Source organism: Paramormyrops kingsleyae, chromosome 11 (genome assembly GCF_048594095.1).
Source record: "Paramormyrops kingsleyae isolate MSU_618 chromosome 11, PKINGS_0.4, whole genome shotgun sequence".
Classification (NCBI taxonomy): domain Eukaryota; kingdom Metazoa; phylum Chordata; class Actinopteri; order Osteoglossiformes; family Mormyridae; genus Paramormyrops; species Paramormyrops kingsleyae.
The window spans coordinates 15,628,343-15,653,645 of record NC_132807.1 but is presented as its reverse complement, the minus strand read 5'-3'; the positions used below and the strand labels follow the sequence as shown (position 1 = coordinate 15,653,645).

The 25,303-nt window shown below is 43.6% G+C and overlaps 1 protein-coding gene across 7 annotated transcripts in view; it reads left to right on the top strand.

The window, feature by feature from the left end:
* Nucleotides 1–25,303, top strand: part of nav2a (neuron navigator 2a) — a 169,140-nt gene that overhangs the window by 78,191 nt on the left and 65,646 nt on the right. For 5 of the 7 annotated variants that reach the window (XM_072718114.1, XM_023817415.2, XM_023817430.2 and 2 more), the window contains exons 2-4: nucleotides 13,458–13,575; nucleotides 15,695–15,747; nucleotides 24,498–24,570. In XM_072718114.1, the coding sequence (XP_072574215.1) occupies nucleotides 13,458–13,575; nucleotides 15,695–15,747; nucleotides 24,498–24,570 (244 nt within the window). Of the gene's footprint in view, nucleotides 1–6,197; nucleotides 6,421–13,457; nucleotides 13,576–15,694; nucleotides 15,748–17,076; nucleotides 17,279–24,497; nucleotides 24,571–25,303 lie in introns of those variants that run through there. The other 2 variants (XM_072718115.1, XM_072718116.1) reach the window with 2 other exon arrangements.

Here is a 25,303-nt window from a genome sequence, read left to right as displayed (position 1 = left end):
CGCCCTCTTTCATGTTCTGCTCACTTTCTTTTGCATTTTGATGTCTGCTTTCTGTGGAGGGCTTTGTGGAAGCTCTGCTTCCCATTTGACAAGGAAAGTGTGATATTTCCTCCTTAAATGACACTTTACATGCAGAGCTGCTTAATGGCCTGTCACGACACGGGCTGTTTCAATAAAATGTTGTTTTATTATAGGAAAGTCGACGCCATCTTTAACCCTATAAATGGTTTGTGTTTTTGTGAACTTGTGAATATACTGAATGGCCATATGGTTGCAGTTTATCAAAACCAGTGGTTTCCTTTGGTCTTTATGAGGGTGTCCATTGTGCTGATGACCTCTACAGAGGTTAAACACGTCCTGTTAAGTCAGGACATCTGTTTACATTCACCGTCTCTCCATTTTGCCGAATTAGATTTCGTCTTTTTTTTGGGGGGGGGGGTTCGGACACATCTTTTATCTGTGTCAGAGGATTTAGTGACTTGTGTGAAATCCTATCAAGGTTATGTAAAGAGTAGAATGGTTTTCTAGGGATTGTGACACACGTGATTGCTTTAAGATGGCATTGAAGCACAGATTCCCCCAAAAGAATTGAATTCGTCAATGTATCAATATAAATTAATTTTATTTTCCAATAAAATGTTTTGTCTATCTTACTAATTGAACCACAGAGCCGATTGTTTCACTTATATGTTATTTTTCCCTTTGAAACCATAGACACCCACAAACGCCGTGCTTCACTGGAAGTCTATGGAAGATTCATGTACACTTTGTCTAATTGGAGAATAGATGAAAGCTTATTAGTGAATATTATGGCTGTGAACTGATACAAAAGAACTACGTAATCACACAGTTATCTGTGATTAATCATCATTAATTGCACCTAACAATAAAACATGCAATCATATATATACTATATGGACAAAAGTTTTGTGACACACCTCTTGATCATTGAATTCAGGTGTTTCAGTCAGACCCATTGCCACAGGTGTAATATTTGTGAAAGAATGGGTTCTGTAGAGTTCAGTGAATTCATGCATGGTACTGTCATAGGATGCCGCCTTTGCAATATGTCAGTTCATTAAGTTTCTTCTCTTCTAGATATTCCACAGTGCACTGTAAGTGGCATTATTGCAAAGCGGAAGTGTTTAGGAACAACAAGAGCTCAGCCGCAAAACAGCAGACCATGTGAAGTAACACCGGGGTCACTGAGCCCTGAGGTGCATATCGTGCACCTGGAGCTCCATAGAATGGGTTTTCATGGTCAGGCACCTGCATGCAAGTCTCACATTACCAAGCGCAATGCTAAGTGCCGCCGCTGGACTTTGAAATAGTGGAAACGTGTTTTGTGGAGTGACGAATCATGCTTCTCTCTCTGGCAGTCTGATGGACAAGTCTGGGTTTGGCAGATGCCAGAAGAACATCAACTGCCTAACTGCCCAACTGTAAAATTTAGTGGAGGAGGGATAATGATGTGGGGTTGAATTTTAGGGGTTGGGCTTGGCCCCTTAGTTCCAGTGAAGGGAGCTCTTAATGCTTCAACATGTCAAGACATTTTTCACAATTGTATGCTTTCAGTTTTGTGGGAATAATCTGGGGAAGGTCCTTTCCTGTTCCAGTATGACTGTGCCCTAGTGCAAAAAACAAGGTCTATAAAAGACATGGCTGGGTGAATTTGGTGTGGAAGAACTTGATTGTACCACACACAGCCCTGACCTGAACCCCATCGAACAACTTTGGGATGACAGAAATTGCAGGCCAGGCCTTCACATACCACATCAGTGCCTGACCTCACTAATGCTCTTCTGAATGAATAAGCAAAAATTCCTAGAGACGCACTCCGAAAGCCTTCCCAAAAGAGTGGCAGCTGTTATAACTGCAAAGGGGGGACCAGCTCCACATTGATGTCTATGGATTTAGAATAGAAAGTCATAAAAGTTCCTGTAGGTGTAACGGCCAGCTGTCCCAGTGCTTTTTTCCATAGTAGTGTATTTACACATGGAATCCCCAAATTAATTTACAGTTAACACAAAAGTTAGTGTATAGGTCATTCTTACAAACTCATTACTATAACATATCAGGTTTTTTTTCTGATTTTTAAGATTAGTTTGAAGACTGATGATTCAAATTATAGTTCTTTAACTTCTTTGTTTAAACTGTCCACTTTACCTCTGGGGTTGTTAGTCGGTTTTGTTTTATTTCCATTAGGCCTGCGTTTTATTTCATTTCAGCATAGTCGTCACTGTGTGTGCATGTGGAATAACCAAATTACATTTGTCAGCACTGCTTTGTGTCTGTTGACATGGTGCGTTCCATTTGAACTTCTGACTTCAAAATTTCAACTGGAATGCCCCCTGAAGTCAGACTTCCAAGTCAGAAAGTCGGAATAACCTCTGCAACCCCAACCACAGAATTCAAGATGACTAATGCATGCATTAAAAGTAAAAAGCTGTAGCAATTACCTAATCATACTGCACTTCTGTCTAATTTATTTGTCATTAAATCAGTTGTACACACAGCATTGTCCAACCTCTATCTGTGGACATGTTGTCATGGTGCTTGAATGCACAAAATACAGTGTTACATGTTATCAACTGCTATTGCTTACAATGGTTGACAAGGAACCTGGCTAGAAGTGGTATTGCTAATGGTTATCCTGGCTAGTTGTACTGGAATGTGGTTAATTCGGGCGTGATGTTATGGGACTGAGCCACACAACTTATGGTTTATTATATATTATGCTTTCTACATTTTCTTGCAAATATGGTTAAGGTTTATCTTTGGTAGCTCGTGGAGGCACAGACAAACAAATAAGACTCGAAATAGTAGAGCCAAACAAGATGATTTCTTGCACTGCCTCCTGGTGGATATAGCTTTTAATCCTCCACATTGACATAAACTGTGTGGCAGCATCACTTGTATAGCGACAGCACGTGTAACCGTACTCATTGCAAGCATCAAGTATAAATCAGCCCTTAAGAAGGCTGCAGCACCTGAAATGGGATACAGCTTATGAGAGCTTCATACATAGTTTTTGCTTAGACAACAATGGTTAGACAGATAGACTTGCAGACAGATATTTTAGACCCCCCTGGAAGCCAGGCTTTTCTGCATGATGATTGGTAGACATCTCGACAAGACAGGACAAACTACCAATAATATTAATGCTCACTACTGACAAGTTTTGCATGTTTTCAGTGGTGTTGGCTTGCAGAATTCATTGATTCTGTCATATGCAGGGGCACAGAAGCATTTCATTGCAACCTAGAGCGACAGTTTATTGTTTCATATATCGTCTTTCACTATTTGTAAATATTTATAAATATTGTAAATAAAGTCATTATCATTGAGTTTTATTGTTTGTTTAATGTTCAGTGAAAGTTCATTGATTTTTAGTAGTCTAGTTTAGTAGTCGCTTGCTAGCTAAGCTGTATATGTCCAAAAGGTTCAAATCATCTGAGAAGAAGCCATACTGGCATGGCAGAGTTTAGGCCTGCACAATTAATCGTTAAAAAAATGCAATCTCAATTCACACCTCTATACGGCCTCTTTAGGCTCATTTCTAAATTACAATGGTTCTTCTGCATTGTGTCACATGATCTGGATAAAAACAAGCACTCCTACATCCCCAGAGAGTCTCAAGTGTCCCATAATTCTGCAGTCTCTTTAAAGGGCACTTTTCCAGCGCACCAGGTAACAGAAGTACAATACTTCAAGGTGCTGGTTTTCCCCTGGTGTAAAATCTTGTACTGGTGCTGAATGGCATCACAGTTTTTTGTACTGAAATCGAAACATGGCTGTATATTATAGGGTAGGACCATGTGCCATATTAATTCCAACATCGCATGTAATTCATACTTTGCCAGTCAGCTAGATTAAGATCAGTCTTTTCTTACTTTCAATTTTGTATTCAGACATTATTAGCATGGGGAGTTTAGGTTTCACTAAAACATTTTTAAAAAGGAAAAAAAAGTTTAGCAATTTTAATTATTATTCCTTTTCAAGATTATCAAGCATACATTTAAAAATCTGTTTAAAGTTTCACCTCTGCTTCTTTAACATGAGCCCTTGCAGGCGTTCTCCAAGACAATCATAATCATTTTCATCCTTGCAGATGAAATCATTCCCAGACAGGTTCGTGACAAATTTATGTTGAACTTTGTTGTTGTTTTCTCAGTTCTGAGACGGTGGTTGTATTGCGTTTCAGAGGTCAGCTATTTGTAATACCGATCAACAAAAAAAGCATTTCAAGTCCCACCCGAAAGTACTGAAGTACCAAAAAAGTACCCCACTGGCAGTTTTGGTACTGAACAGTATGGTTGTTTTGGTTACCCTAATTTAATGTTTTCTTTCTGTTCTCTGAAGTTGATATGCTGGTCCTGGATTAGTCATATGTTTGGCACAATCATGTTTTCAGAATCGTGCAGCACTAGTGGGGTAGTAGATTGGCTTTTACAGAAAGAAAGGTGAAATTTACATAAAAATAGTTGACCGACTAAAGCAAGAAAAAAAAGACCTTGTTTTGGTCATACTGCCAGATGTTGACACTGTGTTTCCCCCATTTTAAGAATCACTATCCACCACCGGAATGTGCAATGTGTGTATGGAACCGTGTGTTGATGGGGAAAAATGATAAATGAAATGGTAACCAGAGGGCAAGGTAGGAGATCACATGTGATGACAGCCTTTCTGCCCTGTCATCTGAGTTAGCTTGGTTTGTAAGGTTGATTGTGTCTATCCAGAACACATTACTCAAACAGACTCTGCATCTCAGTATTTACTTTCTCAGAAATACAGTTAATGCTCTTTGTTATTTCTCTGTTTGTACAGAAATCAGTTTGGGCTTGAATTAAATTATAAGTTCTACGCAAATTGCAGGAATCCAGAGGCATTTGACTGAAAGTCGTCCATTTGAATGGTCCTGCAGGTAAAGCCTCTGTGAAATTGCTTGGCTTGTTGTTCAATGCAGATGAGCCTTATCTCCCAACCTGGAGCAAAAAGACATTTAACTCTCACTGAGATGAGTTGGAGGCACACGATGGCAGGTCCTCATGCGCTTCAGCGGTCATTGTGCTGTACACTGCTTGTCCATGTCACCAATTTCCTCTGCAAGGACAGCATGTGGTTGAGTTCCTGCCCGCGGTTACGAGAGTGAAAGCGAGCTCCTCGGTGACAGCTGGGGGGGCTCTTGGCTCCCGTCAGTGCAGGAAATAAGAGTGTGACTGAGCAGGAGCTGCTGTAGCTGATGTGCTGCTGATTCAGATGGAGGTCTGGTGTGAAAGGCTGCTCTGCCGGCTGCCTGCAATGCCGCCATGCTTTGGGGTTCACTTTGGAGTATCGTTACTGACCAAGCGTGCCTGTGTCATTGAGAGGGTCCCCCTGCCAGCTACGCTGTCTCCTCCCCCCACAGCCAGCTCATGTGTCATCCCTACACCATACAATAGCCTGGGGGCCCCCGTGAAAGGCTCCTCCACGGCTTTTCCGGAACAATGGCCCTTGGGGGCGGGGCCTCGCTCCATGCTTTCTGCTTTCCTGAAAGGAGCTTTGCACGTGATCCCTTATAGGCCCCGAATGACAAAAAGACAGGGTTGCCGTGCAGCTCCGGCCAAAAGGCTGCCCCGTCCTCCTCACCGCAGGTAGCTCCTGTGTGCCTCATATCCATATTAAACGCCATTTTAAGCCTGCAGATCTCTGGTTCCCAGCCCAGCGTGCTATGGGAACATGGCGCTGATGGCAGGCTCCGGCCTGGCCCATCTTCAGCCTCAGCTTGTAATTTGGGGTTTGGGGGTTTTGAGCGCACGCACACGAGCCCCTCTGTGCGCACTTCCTGTGCCGTCCCCCTGCGCCGTGTTCGCCACAGGCCACATCGCATCGCTCTCCCAAAAGCTCCGCTCGTGGTGATGCGGTGAGGCCTGGGGGGGGGGTCAGGGGAACAGCCGGCCAGGAAGGTAGCAGCAGGGCTCCCAAAGTGGGCTGGCAGGCTAACTGCTGCTCCGCCTTTTTCGCCCTTTTCATTCTCACTCATCCAGGGACATGAAGAGGCTCTTTACAGGGCAAGAGGTTATAAGAAGTCCCCTGCTGTCTCTGGGCTCAGTGTGAGTGGCCCATTGGAATGAAGACCCTACATTTGATTGGTTAGATGAGGTTTTGGCAGGGAGGGGAGGAGGGGATGGGAGGGCCTCCTCGCCTTCAATTTCACCCTGCTTGGGCTTCCCTCCCTCATGGCCTGTTTGACTTGGCGCTGCTCCCCAGCGTGGAGGTTAGACATCGCAGACCCAGCTCAGCGGCAGCAGCGGCAGCAGCAGTGGTGACCCTCTGCACAGACGGGGAGATGTACCAGCTGCCGATGGCCTGGGCAGGGCACTGAGCAACATGAGCATCAAGCTGTGGAGATGGGAGCAGAAGAGTGTCACTATGAAGCTGGTAACTACTGCGGGAGATCTGGCTGAAGAGCTGCAAATGGGCAGGGATGACGGGGGCTGGGGGGGAGAGACGGAGAGAGAGAGGGAGGGACAGAGAGCGAGAGGGAAGGAGAGAAAGGGCGAAAGAGGCCAAACTGCTTCTCATCTTGCTGAAGAGCTGCAAATGGGCAGGGATGACGAGAGAGAGAGAGAGAGAGAGAGAGAGAGAGAGAGAGAGAGAGAGAGAAAGAGAGAGAGGTCAAACCGCTTCTCATCTGACTGTCAGCACTGGCTTCACTTACTAGGCTATTTACTGTTTAATGGTACTGAGCAGTGTGGCCCATGCTAATCTGACTCCAGCGTGCCCTCTGTGTGCCATGCTGTAATAGGCTTACTGTGGATTTTGTGTCGCTGTGTGGAAACAATGAGAGGCCTCTTTGTATGTCTGTTTTGTCATGCATCTCTCCCCTGATAGGCTGGCAGCATAATGGCTCACGGTTTGGCTATATATCAGGGCTGTGATTTAATTTTAAAAATTACCTAATTAATTGCACAGTTTTCTGTGATTAATCGCAATTAATTGCACCTATCATTACAACGTACGATAACAAATAAACGCAGTGAATCCCCAAATTAATTTACAATTAAGAACCACACAGCATGATTCCGTTGGTTTTTTCACATTGACAGAGACTCAGGGGTGATGTGAAAGCTGCACTGGGTGGAAGGGAGACCTCCAAGGCTGAGCTTGACCCTCAACCTCTGACCTCTGGTCTGCAACTTTCAGTTGACGTCTCGTATTCTGTCATTAAAGACCCTGTTAGTCGCAGACAGTGGACCTGCCTCTGACTGGGACACTGAGCTTCATACAACAGTTGGTGTACACTGATGTGAGTGCAGAATGTATATGTGCGTGTGTGTGTGCGTGTGTGTGTGCGTGTGTGTGTGTGTGTGTGTGCGTGTGTGTGAATTATGTGATAAAAACCTGTTATTTTGAGGTGTAAAATCAAAAAATTTTAAATGCCAAAAGTCTTTTTTGTTTGGTTACTTATGGTTAAGGTTAGGCCTGGGTAGGGGTTAAGGTCGTCATGTTTTCCCCATAGAAATGAATGGAGAGTCTTTTGAAAAAAAGTGCTTTTCACATTGCGTGAGAATAGAGAAATTCTGAAAGTTAAGAACAAGCTAAGAGAAATTTTATTTATCTGTTTATTTTGTTTGTGCGGTGCCTTGGTTGAACTCCTTTCCCATCTCTAGACTAATCACTGATGAATGTGGGTCGACCATCTCTGTTACTCTGGTCCTCCTGGACATGCTGTAGCTGACAAGGCTTGAGGGAGCTGGGCTTTTGGGCAGCCGCAGCAGAGTAATTCTGGGTGTGTTGCAGGAGCCAGGCTGACAGCTGTCGGGATTAGTAGTAATCAGGACCAGTAATGGTCTTTAATCTCCTGCACAACAGCCTGGTTGAGCCTTGCTCTCATTAGCCAAAGCAGAGCTGTCAGAGTATCACATTCTTATAAATTTATCGCTGGCATGTCCTTATTGTATGGCTACATGGAGCAGATGGTTCCTGCCTTTTGGGGGAGGGGGGGCAGGGGTTGGTCTCTGCAGGTGTTGGTGTTTTTTTTTTGTTTCTGTCTAGCAGCGTGTCAGGGAGGCCCAAGCCTCCCGACTGCATTCTCTGCTTCCCGCTACATGCCAGCCGACTGACACGATCCTATAAATATTCACTGTGATGCCTTGGGGATCGCTGGCTCTCAGTTGTTTGCTTGTTGACCCTGTGGACCAGCTCGTGGGAAAACCCTGCAGTAAAAACAGCATGCTGTCCTTGGCCCATTCCCCCTGCCCTGCCCTGCCCTGCCCTCTTCCATGATAGGTGACCTTTGGCTGTTTATCCTTCCCAGAGGCCTCTGCTGCTCTATCTGGCGGGTCTGGGCCACAACACCTTCCAGTGCTTTCAGGGCTTCCACACCTGTTTGGAGAAATTGGGCATTTTTAATTCTAGTAATAGCTTTAAATAGATAAACCCAAAATGTGCATTAATAGCTCAATTTTTTAAAAGGTCTCTGTGTTCCGGAGGTTTTGGGAGGGTTTACTCATTAAAGTGCATTTATTTTTAACCTGTAAGAGACGTTTCCTGTTCTGGAAAAACAAGCTGATATGGACCATTTGCCAGACATAGATCTAATTATCCCTCTTTGAACAGTGCATGCACACAAAGGGTAATTAAGGTGTTACATGATAAAAAAAAATAATAAAACAAATTAAAAATAGATGCAAAGTCCAAACTGATGCAAAGTCCAGCCCTCTAGAAATCCCTGAACTTTTCACACTGTTGTTTTTGCCATCTCAGGGGTAAGTGAGACATCAGCCTATGTGGGATTCTCTGCATTTCTGTGGGTTTTCTTATTTTCCTCTGTTTTCTTATTTGATGATTATTGATATAATGTGGTCACTTTCTAAATTTTGTTGTGGCCCTGAACTCTGACTTTTAGTATCTAATAATAGAATGATTTGGGTGCAGAATGCTCCTGGGGCCTTATTGTGTCCTCATATGTTTAGTAATGTATTATTTAATGTGCTAGTTATGCAGTTTAGTTATGCATGTAAGATCATATTACTGTATTATATTACTCATGGTGTTAAATAATTGTGTTTGCAAGTGAACTGAAATCCTGGCCAGTCTCATCAAGCTGTCTGTTCACGCACTAAGATGATCTCACCTTTAGTCATCTTTTCTGATATTCAAGAAATTAAGGTCTCTTCATTTTGCGTATAGAAAGTATTCTGAAATTAGCATAGGAAAATTTCCTCCAAAATCACAGTTTCTTTTTTTTTGGTCTGGATTTTTCTGTGGCTTTGGCTGCTAGTTGAAGGATCCGTGACATAATATCACATTGACATAATTCCAAAATGGCATCATATCACCCGTGGTTAAACCCTCTCTGAGCCTTTGATTCATATTTCTCGAGCCATTGTGAAGGACAGGGTATGGCTCCTTGCCCTGTCTGTTTGTTCTTTGCATTGTGTTTGTCTGTATCACAGAATTGCAAATACATATAAACAGTGAAATTGAATTGTTCTTGTAATGTCGTGTTTTTTGGCACATATTATGTATCTGTAGATTTTATTTAGACCTGAGTGTAACTAAAGTGTGAGGTGGTGATAATCCCCTCCCCTCTGACTATGACAGAGCTAAGCCAGATGTAGTTCTACCACAAGTAGGGCAGTTTCTATTGGTCAGAACTTGACCTCAGCTCATCCATCACTGCTAGCATCTACATGTTGTCTATAGAGAGGGTCATCCATCAATTAGCTTCCACTGCCACCATCTGCACCGAGTGGCACAGTATTCCTCAGTGATCATTAACAGATGTGACAAAATTCTGTCCTGTTGATTTAATTTCATAAGGTCAAATTAATCTGTGGGTCAAATTTGACTCGCATTCTAATCTATTTAGTTGCCATGAGCGGATATTATTCACAGGTCAGGAGAATACAAGAGGCATCAGGTATGTGCTTAATGAATCCACTTGGAAAATGTTGGGGGCACAGTGGGGAAATCTTAGCACAGTTCTGTGAATATAAATCCACACGACGCATTCAGTTATGGTGAAGAAGAATAGCGTGCCATTGTAGTGTTTTTCCATTACATGACGGTCCCCAGGATGCAAACAGCCGGCTTCTCAGGGTCATATGCTTGAATGACTTCCACACATGAATGGCACCTGCACTGAGATGCTTGTTAAGGTTAGTGGCAGTAATTTACAATGGGTAGATGTTCCGGTCCTTTACTGGAGAAGAGTGCTGTTCCCACAGGACTGATGGTAATCTATGTGTCCATCCTGCCACAGTGAAGCAGCTGACAAAACTTTGATGTCCTTTACATATGTGGCAGAGTGATAAAACATCAGACAAAATTGCCAGGAGCAACATGTAGGCTGGCGTAAATGATTCCCACACTGAGCCTTACTTGTATGTGTGAATGTAATACAGGGGCTGGGGAGGGGGAGTGAGCGTGATGGGGGAGTATTATTGAGGTGGAGGGGCTGGGGGGTGGGGGGGCTTCTGAGTGAGAGAGAGCTGCCTCCAAATTTGATTTACAGAAACATCAGATCATCAAGCAAAACAGGAACAGCATCTGGGGGCCTTGTGGGCAGCCACAGGATTATTAAGTTAGATTCAGGGCTTCTGGGGAAATGAATTCAGCACTTGGTGTTGCTGTTAAGGGGTTAAGGGGACTGGTGGCCCTCGGTTGCTCCAAGCTGCAGACGGAAGCAGGGGAGCCAGACACTCTTTGCTCCCCAGGGAGCCTCCGCTCTCTCAGCTATTGTAATCCTTGGTTTTTTTCACCCTGCTGGATGTTATGGCGTTGACACTGGAAATGGACTGGCAGGTTCTCCAATCTGTGGTCTGTAATTGTATTGCATTATTTGCAGCAGCACTTGAATTGAAACTAAATGACACACTCCTGGGGGCATAAATATTAGCAGCCACCCGCATAGCTGATGCCATTTCGCTGCACCTTAAAAAGGGGAGGGGAGGGGAGCAAGGGAGTGAGTTGGGGAGGGGGGCAGAGATGGAGGGGCAGGGCTAAAGGGGATGGGCATAGGCGTTGTTAACAGGGGGGAGGGGTTATCTTTGCTCCTAAAGGGAGAAGAACAGGCAGAAACAATCTCTATCCCTTTTTGTATCACTCTTCATAAATTCTCATCACTCTTTCAGCACTACCCGTACACCCTGGACACAGAGTATCTGTTATATGTTAGTTCACACCACTGACGTGGCTTGCTGTATTTGACATTGCATGGTACGACCCCATAATGCCGTTCTGGAACTTTCTCTGCCTGCTTCACTCTCACCCAGTAAAGCCTCCTTTAGTGCACTCCTCTCCTCGGCATGATGGGAGGCTCTTACTTTGAAAGAGTGCAAAGACTCGACTCCTACCTCCTTCCAAGAGAGTGTTTACGTGCACTTAGTCTCTGGCCAGGATTGCCCACTGAGAATTCGTGTTCTGGGCCTTGTGAACATTTTGGCTGCCAAACTTCCATTCACTTTTACGATGTGTTTGCTGTAGTTACTGTCTAACGATAACAACTAATGTTTATTTAAAAGTTACATTAGAAACTTTTATGATTATATACTGGCAAACCTTGTTAATAAATAGAATTCCCAGCATAGCATAAAATTTAACAAATCCTTTGACTTTTTTTCAGGACTAGTTGGCTAATGCAGGGGTGCCACTGGAGATTTTGGACCCCATGAAAGCATATTATGTTGGGCCCCCAACCAAAATCCAATTATATTCCACGTTTTTAGGGCCCCTCTGCCCCAGAGCTAATGTATAGGAAGCCTGGGACATAAAAACCTGATAAAATAATGGGTTTAGGGTAGTTTATGCATTGATATTGTGAAATGTCACATGATGATCTATTGAAAATTTAAATAAGAACATACCTAATGTTTTGTCTGGTGGGCATTCTTTGTTGCAGGACTCAAAATGCAAATAGTCGGTTCACTCACCATGGCTGTATATACTCCCTTGGTATTTCTGCATTAATCTAGGGGTTCAATGTGTAAATATTTGCGATTGTAGGTTTCAATGTTAAGTCCCATTAATCATGATTAATCACAGAAAACTGTGATTAATTAGGTAATTTTTCAAAATCAATTCACAGCCCCAGTAAAAACACATTTATTGGCTCTCAGATTTCCAGTACTTGTATAAATTGTACAGGTTGGCATGTGGGGGGTAAGTATGGATTAGTTGGGCGGAGCAGGTGATGGGGCTGTCTGTGGAATACAGATCTGTCATCCTGACAGCCCCCATCTCTAGTTAAATCATTGGGGTGAGCATGGGGGCGGCACGGTAGCTTAGTGGGTAACTCACACCTAGTACCATGCAGAGACTTTCTGAAGGGCAGATGCTCGACGGGTGGGATTGAGAATGGGCACTGAGGACCTCAAAAGGGGGACACTTTTCATTCTTTTGGGCCAAAGGGGCAGGAACCCACAGAAGCCTCCCCCCAAGCATCCATCCTTACACCTCTGGAATTTGGGTTTGAATTTAATCTCTATTTTCTGTGTGATTTCTTTATGTCATGTCCAGAAACATTCCGTTAATGCAATGCTAATAGGTATCTCTAAATCGGCCGTAGTGTGTGGTCGTGTCTGTGTTCCCTGCGATGTGCTGTCCTTCTGTCTGGGCTGTACCCCAGCCTTGGGCCCTGTGCCCTGTGCTGCCTGGGATTGGCTCCCGACCCGGTTGACCCTGAGCAGGATAACCTATTTGAAGAGGGGCTATTTCAGTTCAGTGAATTAATGGCTTTTAAGGTTTGTTTTCAAACTGGATTTTTAACAAGAACTTTACAATTGAGAAGGAAAGGTAATTGTTCCGTTTTTGTCTTTCTCTTTTTTTCCTGTAGCTGTTGCTCTCATGCTTTTAGATCTTAAAAAATCCAAATTGTCTCTCGGCTTTGCTAGTTATATGATTTATTTTTTGCTGTGTGCAGAAGTACTCACTAGCAATTCCCGTCCTTAGTCACAGTGATTTGGGAAAGAACAGGGTATAGCCAGGCCGCTCTGTATTTATCTCAATAATCTCATAAGTTATTTGTCCTTAACGGTCTGCTGTTTGCCGACAGGCCTCAAGATAATGAGATGCGAAAATGAACGCTAACCCATTCTAAGCGCCCAATTATCAGCCAGCCCATTGAGATTATTCAGACACAACATTCAAGTCCTCTCAGCCAGTGAAAGCCCAGTCTGTCTTAAGCTTTAATGTGAGGAATCTCATCTGAATAAGGCAATCACAAGGCTTCAATGCCCCAATTGTGTACAATGGCCGACTTTGAATACTGCACCAATATATGGGTTTGGACCTAGGAAAAGCAAGCCTGCGAGATACTACTTTCATACTGGCAATATTTAAAGTATTTGTTCGTTCACTAAAAGAGATGTTCTGCTGCTTTGTGTTTTCGCAACATTTTCACCATGACATTCATGAATGGATTCTCCCCTCTGCGTGCAAGGAATGTTGATTTTTATTTGTGTTTTTAACAGATTTACACGGACTGGGCCAATCATTACTTGGCCAAATCCGGCCACAAGCGCCTGATCAAGGACTTGCAGCAAGATGTCACCGATGGGGTTCTGTTGGCCGAAATCATCCAGGTCGTGGGTAAGAAAGCTTCTCACCAGGCTTTATAGCACAGGAGGATTGTTGCTATTTGAACTTTACATTTGTCAGGTCCTTTATGGAAGAGCTTTGTCTTCTCACTCTAGAAGGTCTCCTGCGGGTTTGTGGGAATAGGCATTAGAACCTGAGAAAATTAGGCTGCTGATGTTCAAAAATGTATTTAGAAACATTATTTTCTATTGTTCAGATCTCCAGTAAATTGAAATATTAATTCACAACAACCAATGAATAATAATGGCTGCCAGACTTGAAAAATATATATATTTTTTACATATTACATGCTTTAATTAGGTGAGATCATTGTTAACTTTTATAATTGCATAACAATGAACTATGACAAGCCTGTGTTTTATTCAGGCATAACCGATGGAAACAGCATATTCAAAAGGGTCGTATGTGTAGCAGGTTTAGCACTTAGCTTATATTGTTTACTGCAGGCATGTTCAATTCCACCTTTTTGGTCATGCTGCATCCACACATCAGGCTGCTGAACAGTGTAACCCAGACAATGGATGGTGCTGCCTGATCAGCCACCTGTCTTTACACAACCTCCCCCCAGGCTTTAGGCCCCTTCTCAAAACTTTCAGAGAGAGGAGGTAGAGCTGGTCTCCCTGGAGCAGCCTCCTTTGCTGGTCTCCCATGAGCAGCCTCCTTTGCTGGTCTCCCATGAGCAGCCTCCTTTGCTGGTCTCCCATGAGCAGCCTCCTCTTCTGGTCTCCCATGAGCAGCCTCCTCTGCTGGTCTCCCATGAGCAGCCTCCTCTGCTGGTCTCCCATGAGCAGCCTCCTCTGCTGGTCTCCAGGAGCAGCCTCCTCTGCTGGTCTCCCATGAGCAGCCTTCTCTGCTGGTCTTCCATGAGCATCCTCCTCTGCTGGTCTCCCATGAGCAGCCTCCTCTGCTGGTCTTCCATGAGCAGCCTCCTCTGCTGGTCTCCCATGAGCAGCCTCCTCTGCTGGTCTCCCATGAGCAGCCTCCTCTGCTGGTCTCCCATGAGCAGTCTCCTCCGCCCTCCGCCAGCCCAGGCAACTCACTGCTGGATGAAATATGGCACCCAGCCTTTTCTCACCTGAAATGTGACAGCTTCAGAGGGACAGCCTAATTTGGCGCTGTCGTGGGGTACTCTTCCCCAGCACTCTCATTTTCTTTGTATGATCGTTATGTGAACTTTAATGTTTTCTGGCGGATTCTTGCTCACTGGGTGGAAGCGAGATACAGTAATGCAGCTTGTAATTATCTACTCCAGCCTCTTATTTAGCTGTAATGAATAGATGCGGGGAAAATCCAGAAGCTAAAACGGGGTTCCCCCTGCTGTGCTGGCCAGCGCCGCCACACAGAGCTCCATCAGGTGCCTCGTTCCTCTCCCCCTTGTCATAAAGCAGCAGAACAGCCCCCACATCGGAGAGGCCTGCTTCATAGGCTTTTTCTGAGTTTGATGGTGTTGCGATGCTCCTGCTTGAAAGTCACTGTTTCTATATTAAGTGGCCGCACATGGCTGATGGCTGAGCTTTCTGTCCACCCGATGGCAGCCTCTTCCCCGTGATGGCAGCTTCCCGGCTGCACGCGCTCACACACACACACACACACACGCACACACACACACATGTGTCTGCATCTCAGCCAAACACTGGAAAGACTCAGACGTGTGTGCGTGTGTGTGTGTGTGTATGTGTGTGTGTGTGTGTGTGTGTGTGTGTGTGTGTGTGTGTGTGTGTGGTCACCAGGATAAGGCTGTTTTTTCCCCCACAGCATAGGTGGCATTGTGGGAATGGGAGGCTGCCAGGGGCTGGGGCACCGGGCAGGGCAGGCGCTGCTGGCTGTGCAGTTGTCGGTCGGAGAAGCTGGCTGCATTTCAGCTGCTGTGGGCTGGCCCTCTGTGCCGGTGCCGGTGAGGGGAGGGGAGGGGAGCACGAGAATAGCCCCCTAGAAGCACACTGAGAGAGTGGTCAGGCCAGTTCGCTTGCTTCGATGAGATTGGGTTTCAGCCCTGCTGGGCAGCACCCGGGCCTGTCCCTTTACTGCACTGAGGCTCCTGAGGATTAACCATGAGCGTGTCTGCTAAAGGAAGCTCTCTCTGCCTCTCTCTCTCCCTGTGTTTCTCCAGCCAATGAGAAGATTGAGGATATCAATGGATGCCCCAAGAGTCGCTCTCAGATGGTGAGTGTGCGTTGCTCTCCTTCCTTAATTGTCCAACTGTGTTTATTGGAAGGAAAAAGTTGTAGTCTTTTGCTGGGGGGGAACAGTTCAATGTGTGTGGGCACCAAGATAGTAAAAAGTTTATGAGCCCACAGAACATTTTGCTGTATTTACTCTGTGAGGAAATCTGAGGTGTTATTTGATCTCGTGACTGCTTTGTAAAAGCTCTGGTGATGCCATCTCAGTAGTAAGCTTTTAGCAGATTTACACTGGCGTGCCTTTAGATAGAAAAATATCTCTCATGCTGAACGTAACAAGACCTTACTGGGGTAACGATGTGTTCAGACAGGAAGAAAGCTTTAACATTAATTTAATTTGACCATAAAGATAATTAATTTGCAGGTTTATTTGTCTATTTACTTGATGAAGCGCAGGGCCGATGGTACCAGCGTGCTGCAATGTATGATGTCATAATGAGCAGGCCAGGTCCCAGGTGCTCAGTCCGAGAAGCAGGGCTGGCTTTGGGCTTCATTCTGAGCTGGGTGTGAAACGCTGCTCCTAAAGTCAGCATGGAGACTCCTGTCGAGTGTTTCTGAGCCCTTCACTTAAGTAAGGGCTTGGATCACAGTTAATGCTCAGAACCAATTAACAGAGACCTTTTATCAGCAGATTACGCCCTCCAGCCATCCGGGGGGAGCCACTCCACATTACCCTCTTTGTGTTGTTTAAAAGCTGTTTTTGGTCCCTAATGATTGTGTTTTAAAGACACCTCTCTTGATTCTGGTTTGTCAAGATAAAGCAGCACATCTAGGGGGCTGAGCTGTTGCCTGGGGTAACCAGGCACTCATGGCTATTTCACCGAAACACTTTCAGTGTCTCAGGTGCAGGTGCTGCCATTATGCAAATGCTGCGTGTCTTTGCAGAGAATGAAGTATAGACTTATGGGTCCGAAACCAAGGGCAGATGGAGGGCTCTGACCCCCTGCTCATGTTACACCAGGAGCACTGATCACAAGAGTAATGAGTCATGGCCTGAACTAAGTAGTGAAATATAAGGGTTCGGATGGGGGATACAGCAGTAGAGTACAGCTGTAAACTGCCCCTAAATGATGTGTGTTCAGGACAAGCTCCCTTTGCATGGAGCGAATGCTGACTCTGGAGATTTGAATGAAAAGTTTCCATGTGCTGTGGCTGTTCAGTTGGCAGTGGAGTCCCACTGCAGCCTCAACAGACGTCAGACGTCAGCTGAAGCTCTTTGGTGGCTGTTTTTACAACTGCACCTTCTGTCTGATCCTCTTTAAATAGACTCGCCCTGCTTCACCCCCCCCCCCCCCCCCTCCCCCACTCCCATTATCCGGCAATACCCAACACTCGGTAAATGAAACATTGACCCAGTCGCATTTGCATGTTTAAACTGGGAGAATGTTGACACAGGACGTCCGCCGTGAATGCGGCACTGCTCTATACAGGTGGATCTGTTGTTTTTCTAGAAACCGCCCCTCATCCCACTGGAGTTTTGTTTGGTGCCTGTATAGAACTACAAAGGCATGAACGTAAGTCTTTGTGAGCAGGTTGCCTTAATTTTCCACCGGTTTAAACTAGCTGGATGTTTATGATTTTAGTACTCGAGAATGGAGTCATGAGGCAAACTGCTTTCAGTCCGAAGCTTTCATCTTCCTGTAGGAAGCTGGTGGCAGATCCTTGTTCTTCAAAAGGTTTGCATCCTGCAAAGCGGAAACCCGTCCATTAAAAGGATGCATTGGAGCATAGTAGAGACTGAGGCTCTGATTTACGTGTGGAGTATGATGCCCCATGGTGTAACATCTGCCATGCCTACCAGAGAGAAGCCTGCTTTGGATTGTTTACTGACAGTGCTGCCCGATCTCTGTGAGCTGTTTCTGTAGGTTTATTGCAGTGTTGTGATACATTATGTGTTTCATATCACTTCTTTACAGTTTTCATTATATTATATTGACTGTGAAACAGTAAACCTATAAATCTCTTATGAACTGCTACAGTCACATATTTCAGATGTTCTCCGTCAAAGCAATAGACCTGAATGGAGGCTTCCTCATTATACAACCTCATTATTTTCCAGCAGCCCAGATCAACATGGCAGTGTTGTTTGTAATCTAACAGTGTAAAGTAATGTTTGGCATTTTAAGGGTAAGCTAATGTCAAGGCATGTTAAGGGTTCTATCTGTGAATAAGCTGGATATGTAAGGAGAGTAATCTCAGTGGCTCGGGTTTGGAGGCAGTCGGGTTAATGTTTGATCCGCTGTCCGCACTGTGTGTGTGTGTGTGTGTGTGTGTGCGCTGAACGCCAAGCCCGTCAGGAAGGCAAACTGCTGGCGATGGTGGAGACAGGGCTGGCAGCATGCGAAGCACGATGCCGTCACAGGTGCAGCGCAGCCTTGGGGCAGCTCCTGCAGCGTGTGTGACAGCCTTTTGACAACAGTGGCTATGGGCCCATAGAATGATTTTGTGTATCTGCCGCTTTTCTTTCTCTCGCCCACGGTTTAAAGCTTAGAGTGCCGCTTCAAGGCCACCTGGTAAGTCCCATTCAGTACTCTCAATTAGCTTTTTATAATTTTAAAACCCATCTGAGGACTCTGTGAGCGCTGTGATTGAGAGATTGCTTTATAAAAATATATTTCTGTAGTTATTAGTAACTCTTTTGCTTGCCCTGAGCAGACAGTGGTACCACATTAGTGGGTAGTTTAGGTGTGAGATTATGTATGTGTGTATGTGTGTGTCTGACTGTTAGGGATTCCCATTGTAAACAACATGGCCCCTTAACCCAAGGTGTTAAATGCCCTGGGGCGGTGCCCGTTCCAGGCCAGCGATATTCAGATGTAGGGGTGAGAACAGAGCTATTTACATTGCCATCATCAGGGAGCGGGCTACCAGCTCGCTCAGGCTTCCTGGGAGAATCCGCATGGCACGCCATGACCAACCGTCCTCACCGCCGTTCTCTGGCTCTGACGTGTGGATCCCTGCCAGCACGATGGGGCGTCATGGCGTCTGAGTACCCATCCTGTAAGAGTGTGCAATAGCACCATGAAGGCTTTTGTTAATCGGGCAGCTTGTTTGTCAAGAGGGCAGCTGCTGATGCAGTGAGCAAACTGTCCCTGGTGTAGAGTCGATGCAAATGGTCACAGATAAGGATCCAAAAGCTGCCAAGTACAGTATTTTGTGTGATATGCAGTCCGTGGGATTTCCTGGAATATAGCACCAAATCTAAAGTCTTGCAGGCAGTAGCATTGAAACTAGGGGGATTGGGGGACATGTACTCCCCAGGATTTAATTTGGCTCCTTTAACCCCCCTAAGAACAGACCTTTGCATATAATTGATTAAGTTGTGTCCCCCCAATATGAAACTGTCTCCTATGTCGCATTTATTTTAATATTTGTCTTTATAAGTCCCCTAACCTCTTAGCTGACAGTTTGTTATTCGCATGAAAGAAAACAAAACGTTAGGATTACAGTAGTTTTTATTTATTACGATTATGAGAATAATGATTTTGATGTACTGTAGTTGTTTGTAAGAAGAAGACTGTTGAGTGCTTTATAGGGGATTCCCCTATAAAGATGCCAAGCCCTGTACAGGCAGTCTTTGAGTTAAGAACATACAACTTATGGACAACTAGTACTTATGAATGGAATGCCATGAAGCCTATTATATTAGAAATGTGAGTTAAATACAATGGCTTGTAATAACAAACTCACATAGTACTTTGTGACACATGAAAACATTGCATGGCTTCAGCAGTTCATAGGCTAGAGGTGTAGTACAGTACAGTACAGTATAGTAAATATATACTACACTACTAGTCAAAAGCTTGTGCACACCACAGGTTTTTACCACTTTTCCATTTATTTTACAAACTGCAGATTTTTTATTCTTGCAAAGCATTGGAAAGTTGAGTGCACAACTGTAAATGAAAATACAAGTCAAATAAAACAAATTTCCTTGATAACACGGAAAGAATATGTAATAGTACGTGCCTGACATCCTATTAGCTGGATGTGTGGTGATAGCATAGTCAAATTCTAGGCTGTCCTTTAACTTTAAATGCACTAGCTAAAATGCACTGCCTTGAATTTTCTCTGCTGTTATAACTACTAGAGGAAGTTAGTTTGATGAATGTAATATATGACATTTTCTTGGTAATAAAGGTACTCAAGTGGTGAATATAGTGTAAATTTATTTGTTAGCAAAGAATATTGAGTGTATTTTCAGTAAATGTTAAGCGAATAACATGCAAATATAGATAATCATAGTGTGTGCGTAAACGTGTACATATTCTGACTTACCTATAAATTCAATTTAAAGACAGACTTAGGGAACGGATCTTGTTTGTAACAGAGGTGAGATGAATGGGCCTGTGATCTTTCTCACTGAGGAGAGTCCGATGCTTTGGCTGTGCTGAGTTGCCATGGCGACGGCCATGTGTGCTTTCTATGAGCCTCAAAGAGCTTTGGGGACATGTTACAAATACATAAAATAAGTATGACAAACTATAGTCGATGAGGTGGTTGAAATATTTGCTTGCAATTAAAAAGTAATCATTTAGGCAACAGCGTTCTTATCACTGGTACACATGTACAGCAGATTTAGTGATAAGGATTCATTTTTCAATAGGAGTCTACTGAAAGGTGACACAATTTGAAACTATTTTTGAGATTCTTGCTGTGATGTTTTGTTTAAAGACATTAAAGAATGGATGCATATGTCTGGTATGTGCCTCTGTTTTGTCTGTTGGGTTCCCAGGAATGGGCTACAGGCCCCCACTCTGACCCCAACCCACATAAGCAGTTAGAGGATGGATGGATGGATGGATGGATGAGGAGTAGTTTTAGTTCACCTATCCTAAATGGTCACGTGATCAAAAAGGGAGCGTATCTTTCATCATGTCTACTATGCCAACGGAGCGTGTTTTCTATATAAGGATGTGTATGTTTACTGTAGGGCTGACGTAGCTAATAGCTGGCATGTCTGGGTGTGCATGTGTGTCTGTGAATGTGCAATACTTCCTGCCTGCTCTGGCATTCATATTTTTATTTTGAAGCATTTGTGGTTATTTTTGCCCACCTTATGGCTGTTTCAGTCATGTGAAGGAGGCGAGGAATGCAAAGCTGGACATCAGCAGGCTGACGTCTGCAGTGCCCGTCCCTGGCAGGGCAGGGCAGGGCAGGCGTGAGGGGACATGTGTCCCTGAAGCAGCTGCTGTGTGTGGCCCCCCACACCCTGCACTCCTCCCATAGCCTCCTTTCTATGGGGAAATTTTCCGTTTTTAGTAGATCCAGCAGTTAAAGACTGACAGGAAACGTTGTGTATGGAGAATGTGACTCAGTTGTAGGCAGCCCAGCAGCCTGCCTCTGAGAAGGGCTTTTCTTCTTTTTTACTTGTACTGAAACTGTTAGTTTTCCCCCCTTAGTGAGTGTTTTGATTCAGGTGGATCTGTTTGGAGACTGACTTTTCCTGTGACCATGTGGAAAATTCTGGGAAAGTGTTAGTCCACCAAAACTTGCTACTGGATTGATCCACATCATTCAACAGTTCAGCTTTGCTTTACATGCAAAGGTAGACAGCTGAATTTGAATAACCAAAGATTAGATATACAGCAGGTTCAGTGATTAATGGTTCAGGTGTTTATTGTGATCTTTATTACAGGATGAGGTCATGGTTTTTAAAGTCGTAGTTTATCTCACCCATCAGATAAGCAGGACTAGTATGGGTCCCATGATCAACCATGATTTGGATATGCGTAGCGACCTTCACCTGGGTTAGCATTACGCCGTTGCCTGGTAACAGGGCAGTATAAACATATATCTTAACATTGGCTGCTTTGAATTCTGTTTCAGTCACATGGCACCTTCCAGCTCTGAAAGCAAAGCACAATGGGATATTTGGATTGGGTGGTGGTGGTGGTGAGGGGTTAACTCAGGCTCCAGCTTTTGCATGAGCTGCATATGCAATGATAATGGAGTCCACCAAACAGTCAGCTCAGCTAGAATGAGTAAGACATTGCACACATCCAGAAGTCCCACAAAATGGGGGACGTTCTCCTGTGACATGCAGGAGGAAAGTTTCACAGATTGCCTTTGAAGCCTCCATGGAGTTTTCATGCATCATTACATCTGGCTTTGTTACACTTACATGTGTGTTGTAATTTCATACTTATGAATTTTGCATTTTCAAGGAGACCATCATTGTATTGCGTGGGCAGGGAATACGTGTGTTTTTATGACCAGTCCGCCGCCACCACAAACACTATGCTTGATAAGATGATAACTCATTGTAGGGGTAACAAACTGGAAGTGATTGAATTTTGAGACAGATATCCCAAAAACTGAAGCAGCACCACATAGTGATAGCAAAAAAACAGTAGTTTCAGACATTTGAGCTCATTAGCACGATAACTCACATAGTATTTGACAGCTTTTTTTCCAAACTTTGCAGATATGTTCAAGGATGAAAATCTGGACCTGATCAAATTTTGAGACAAATTACTCCAAAATTTAATCAGCACCATATAGTAGTAGCAAAGAGAAGAGCAGCCTCAGACCCTTGATCTTGTCAACATGATAACTCAAAAATTATTTGTCCGATCTTTTCCAAACTTCGGTGAAGATCTAGACTTGGTCAAATTTTGAGATAAATAAACAAAATTAAAACAATGGCATTTACTGACAGCAAAGAGAAAGATCAGATAATTAGAGGCTTATCCTTGTGAAGAGGATCATTTTTTTTCTGTCACGGTCACTATGTTACTGTGTTGGTCTTTGATGGATCTTATTGCCACTTCAGAAAACCATTATAAGGATGAAAATCTTTAATCATATAATTTAGCTCCAGTTCTATCCGGTCTAGTCAGTGGTAGCAGAAGAAATAACAGGCACAGATCTGGTGAACCTAATTACATTATGACAAGTCACACCAAGTCGTCCATGGTCGCCGGATAAATGGTTTTACTCAGACTCAAAAATTTTTTCATTTCTTTGTATACTCTGTGTGTGTCTAAGTGTTTCAAAAGGAGAGTGATTAACCACGTTTATGTACTGAAAACACAAGTTCAGTTTACAGGGAAGATAAAGTCACTTGTTCGTCAATATTCCTTGTTGATTTATGGGCAAGGAATAGATATAGTCCACTCTAAGTGAAAGAGCCAAGAATTAAAAATACTTATTAATATGATTTATAAATACTGTACTTGTTGGTTGTAGTTAATGTCGTGTATATTCTGTGATCTCGCAATCGCCCATCCCTCCCGCAGTAAATTTTTATCACTATGGACCTGGTGAGGTGGGGCGTGGCCTCCCTTATTTATAAGTGGCAACCCTAGTGATGATTGATAGTTTTTAATTAACTACAAAGTATTGGGCAGTCAGAGGCTGCAGCTGCCATCTTGTAAACATCTGCCATCTAAATCATTTTGCAAACTTCCCAGCAACATTATACAGATCTGTGATTTTCAAATTGAGGTGTCTGAGAAGATTTTATGAATATTCTGTAATGAAGTTTATATTGATTTTTATATTGCTCGCGTCCCTACTCGGAAAATTCTATCCGTAGCAGCCCATATTGAAAAATAAAATGCCATGCGTCATTTGAGTTAATATGGGACGTAATTTGTTTTGTATTTTTTGCATGACCATGAGCTTGATTTAGTATTTTGTGGGCATGTTAGACTAAAGCACGTCAACAATGTTACATTTCACTACATTGAAAATTAATTTGAGAGTTTGAAATAACAAACTGGGAGCATAAAAAAGTGAATTTTGTGCACTTTTTAGGGATAACGTGAGCTTGAATTTTGTGGGGATATGAAACTAAATTGTGCACACGATTTAATGCATTGAACCTATGGGGAAAAAAAACACAAAAAAAGAAAAATAAAACTGACCATGATCCCTCCAGACTTCCGTATGTGTGTATCTATTCTAGTTCTTGGTGTTATGTCATCGAAAATGGTGGTCATAGTGCAAAAGAAAAATAAAACATGCACAAAGGAGTATAAGTAACCACCTAATTGGTGGCCAGAGATTCTGCAAATTGTCATATCAGTGGAATGTGCAATAAATGAATAAGTGTAGTTTAAACCTTCAAATCACATCAAAGAATTGGGCATTCAGGTAAAAACATATTTATTAACTTTCACATTTCCAGGTGATCCATCCAGTACTTCTAGAAATTGTAGAAATTGGTGAGTATGTGAGGAGTATGGATTAGATGGGCAGAGCAATTGTTGGGGCTGTCCAGGGAATACAGTGCTGTCGTTTCTGACAGCCCCATTCCTTGTTGAAAAGAAAACCATCTGTCCTGAATTGATGTTCACTGTTTATGTGTTTATTTCTTTGTTGCTCCACCATATGCTTCCTCACAGCTGACCTGTGAGTTTGTGCCTTTAACTGTTTAGGCTAGCCTGCAGTATCATCCCAGTAATAAGGTTATAAAGTGCTCTTACACTTTTCAGGTTTCTTCATTTCATTTACATTTTATTTATTAGACACTTTGTCCAAAGCAACGTCCAGTTAAGACAAATTGCACATTAGAAACATACAGCGGCCATGGAGTCAAATAGGCATAAATGCAGCTATGCTGAGCTTCCAATGAATGCAGCTATGCTGAGCTTCCATACACATGCATACGTAGCATAGGAGCTGTTTTAAATGAATCCCTTTAGCTTATTTGGTGTCTCCGTTTGCTTTAGCCTTCATGGTGAGCTGCCGTCTCTCATGTAGCTGCTTCGTTCTTCTCTCCTGCAGATCGAAAACATCGATGCCTGCCTCAGCTTTTTGGCAGCCAAAGGTGTGAACATACAGGGCCTGTCTGCAGAAGGTAACCTGACTGCTCTGCTTTGACCTGGAAGCAGAAATATCTACACAGTCACAGCTTCAGTGCATTCGCTGTTGGTTAAAATTGTAGCCAAACCTGTGATGTTTTAGATTATTGTAGCTGTGCCTAAATATGGGCCAGGCCGACATCTTGGTTGGAGTCCTTTGAATTTCATAGAATATCCTCCTGAGACCCAAGAAAAAACGTGTCCTTCAATTTTAGGTTATTTGTCTTTGGAGGAAATAAGACATCTCACAATTTAGATTTTTTCAAATTTATTTTTATTTTTAATTTCACAGCATGTCCTCTTTAGTGTACAACAGGAATAAATACGTTTCCTTACATTAGTGAAAAGATAGATGCAAAAATAAAATGTCCACTACAATGGACATAAATGAATGGGTGGGGTCTCAGGAGGATATAGCACTGAATGTAAAACAGGGCAGTGGTGTGGGATCCATGGGGGGTGGGCGGAGGCGTGTGCATGTACTCTCCAATATTTAATTTGGCTGCATTTATTCCCACCCAAAAAAGAGACCTTTATATATAAATGATTAAGTTGTGTTCCCCCCAATATCAAAGTTATGCCATTGCTTACGGGTGAGATGCGGTGAGTTTGCCTCATCACTGGCCAGCCCTGTTGCTTTGAGTGCTGGTAATGACTGTTACGGCTGTTCTCTCTGATTGTGATTATCATACATCATGAGGGAAGTGTTTAGGCTAAACAGGGTTACAG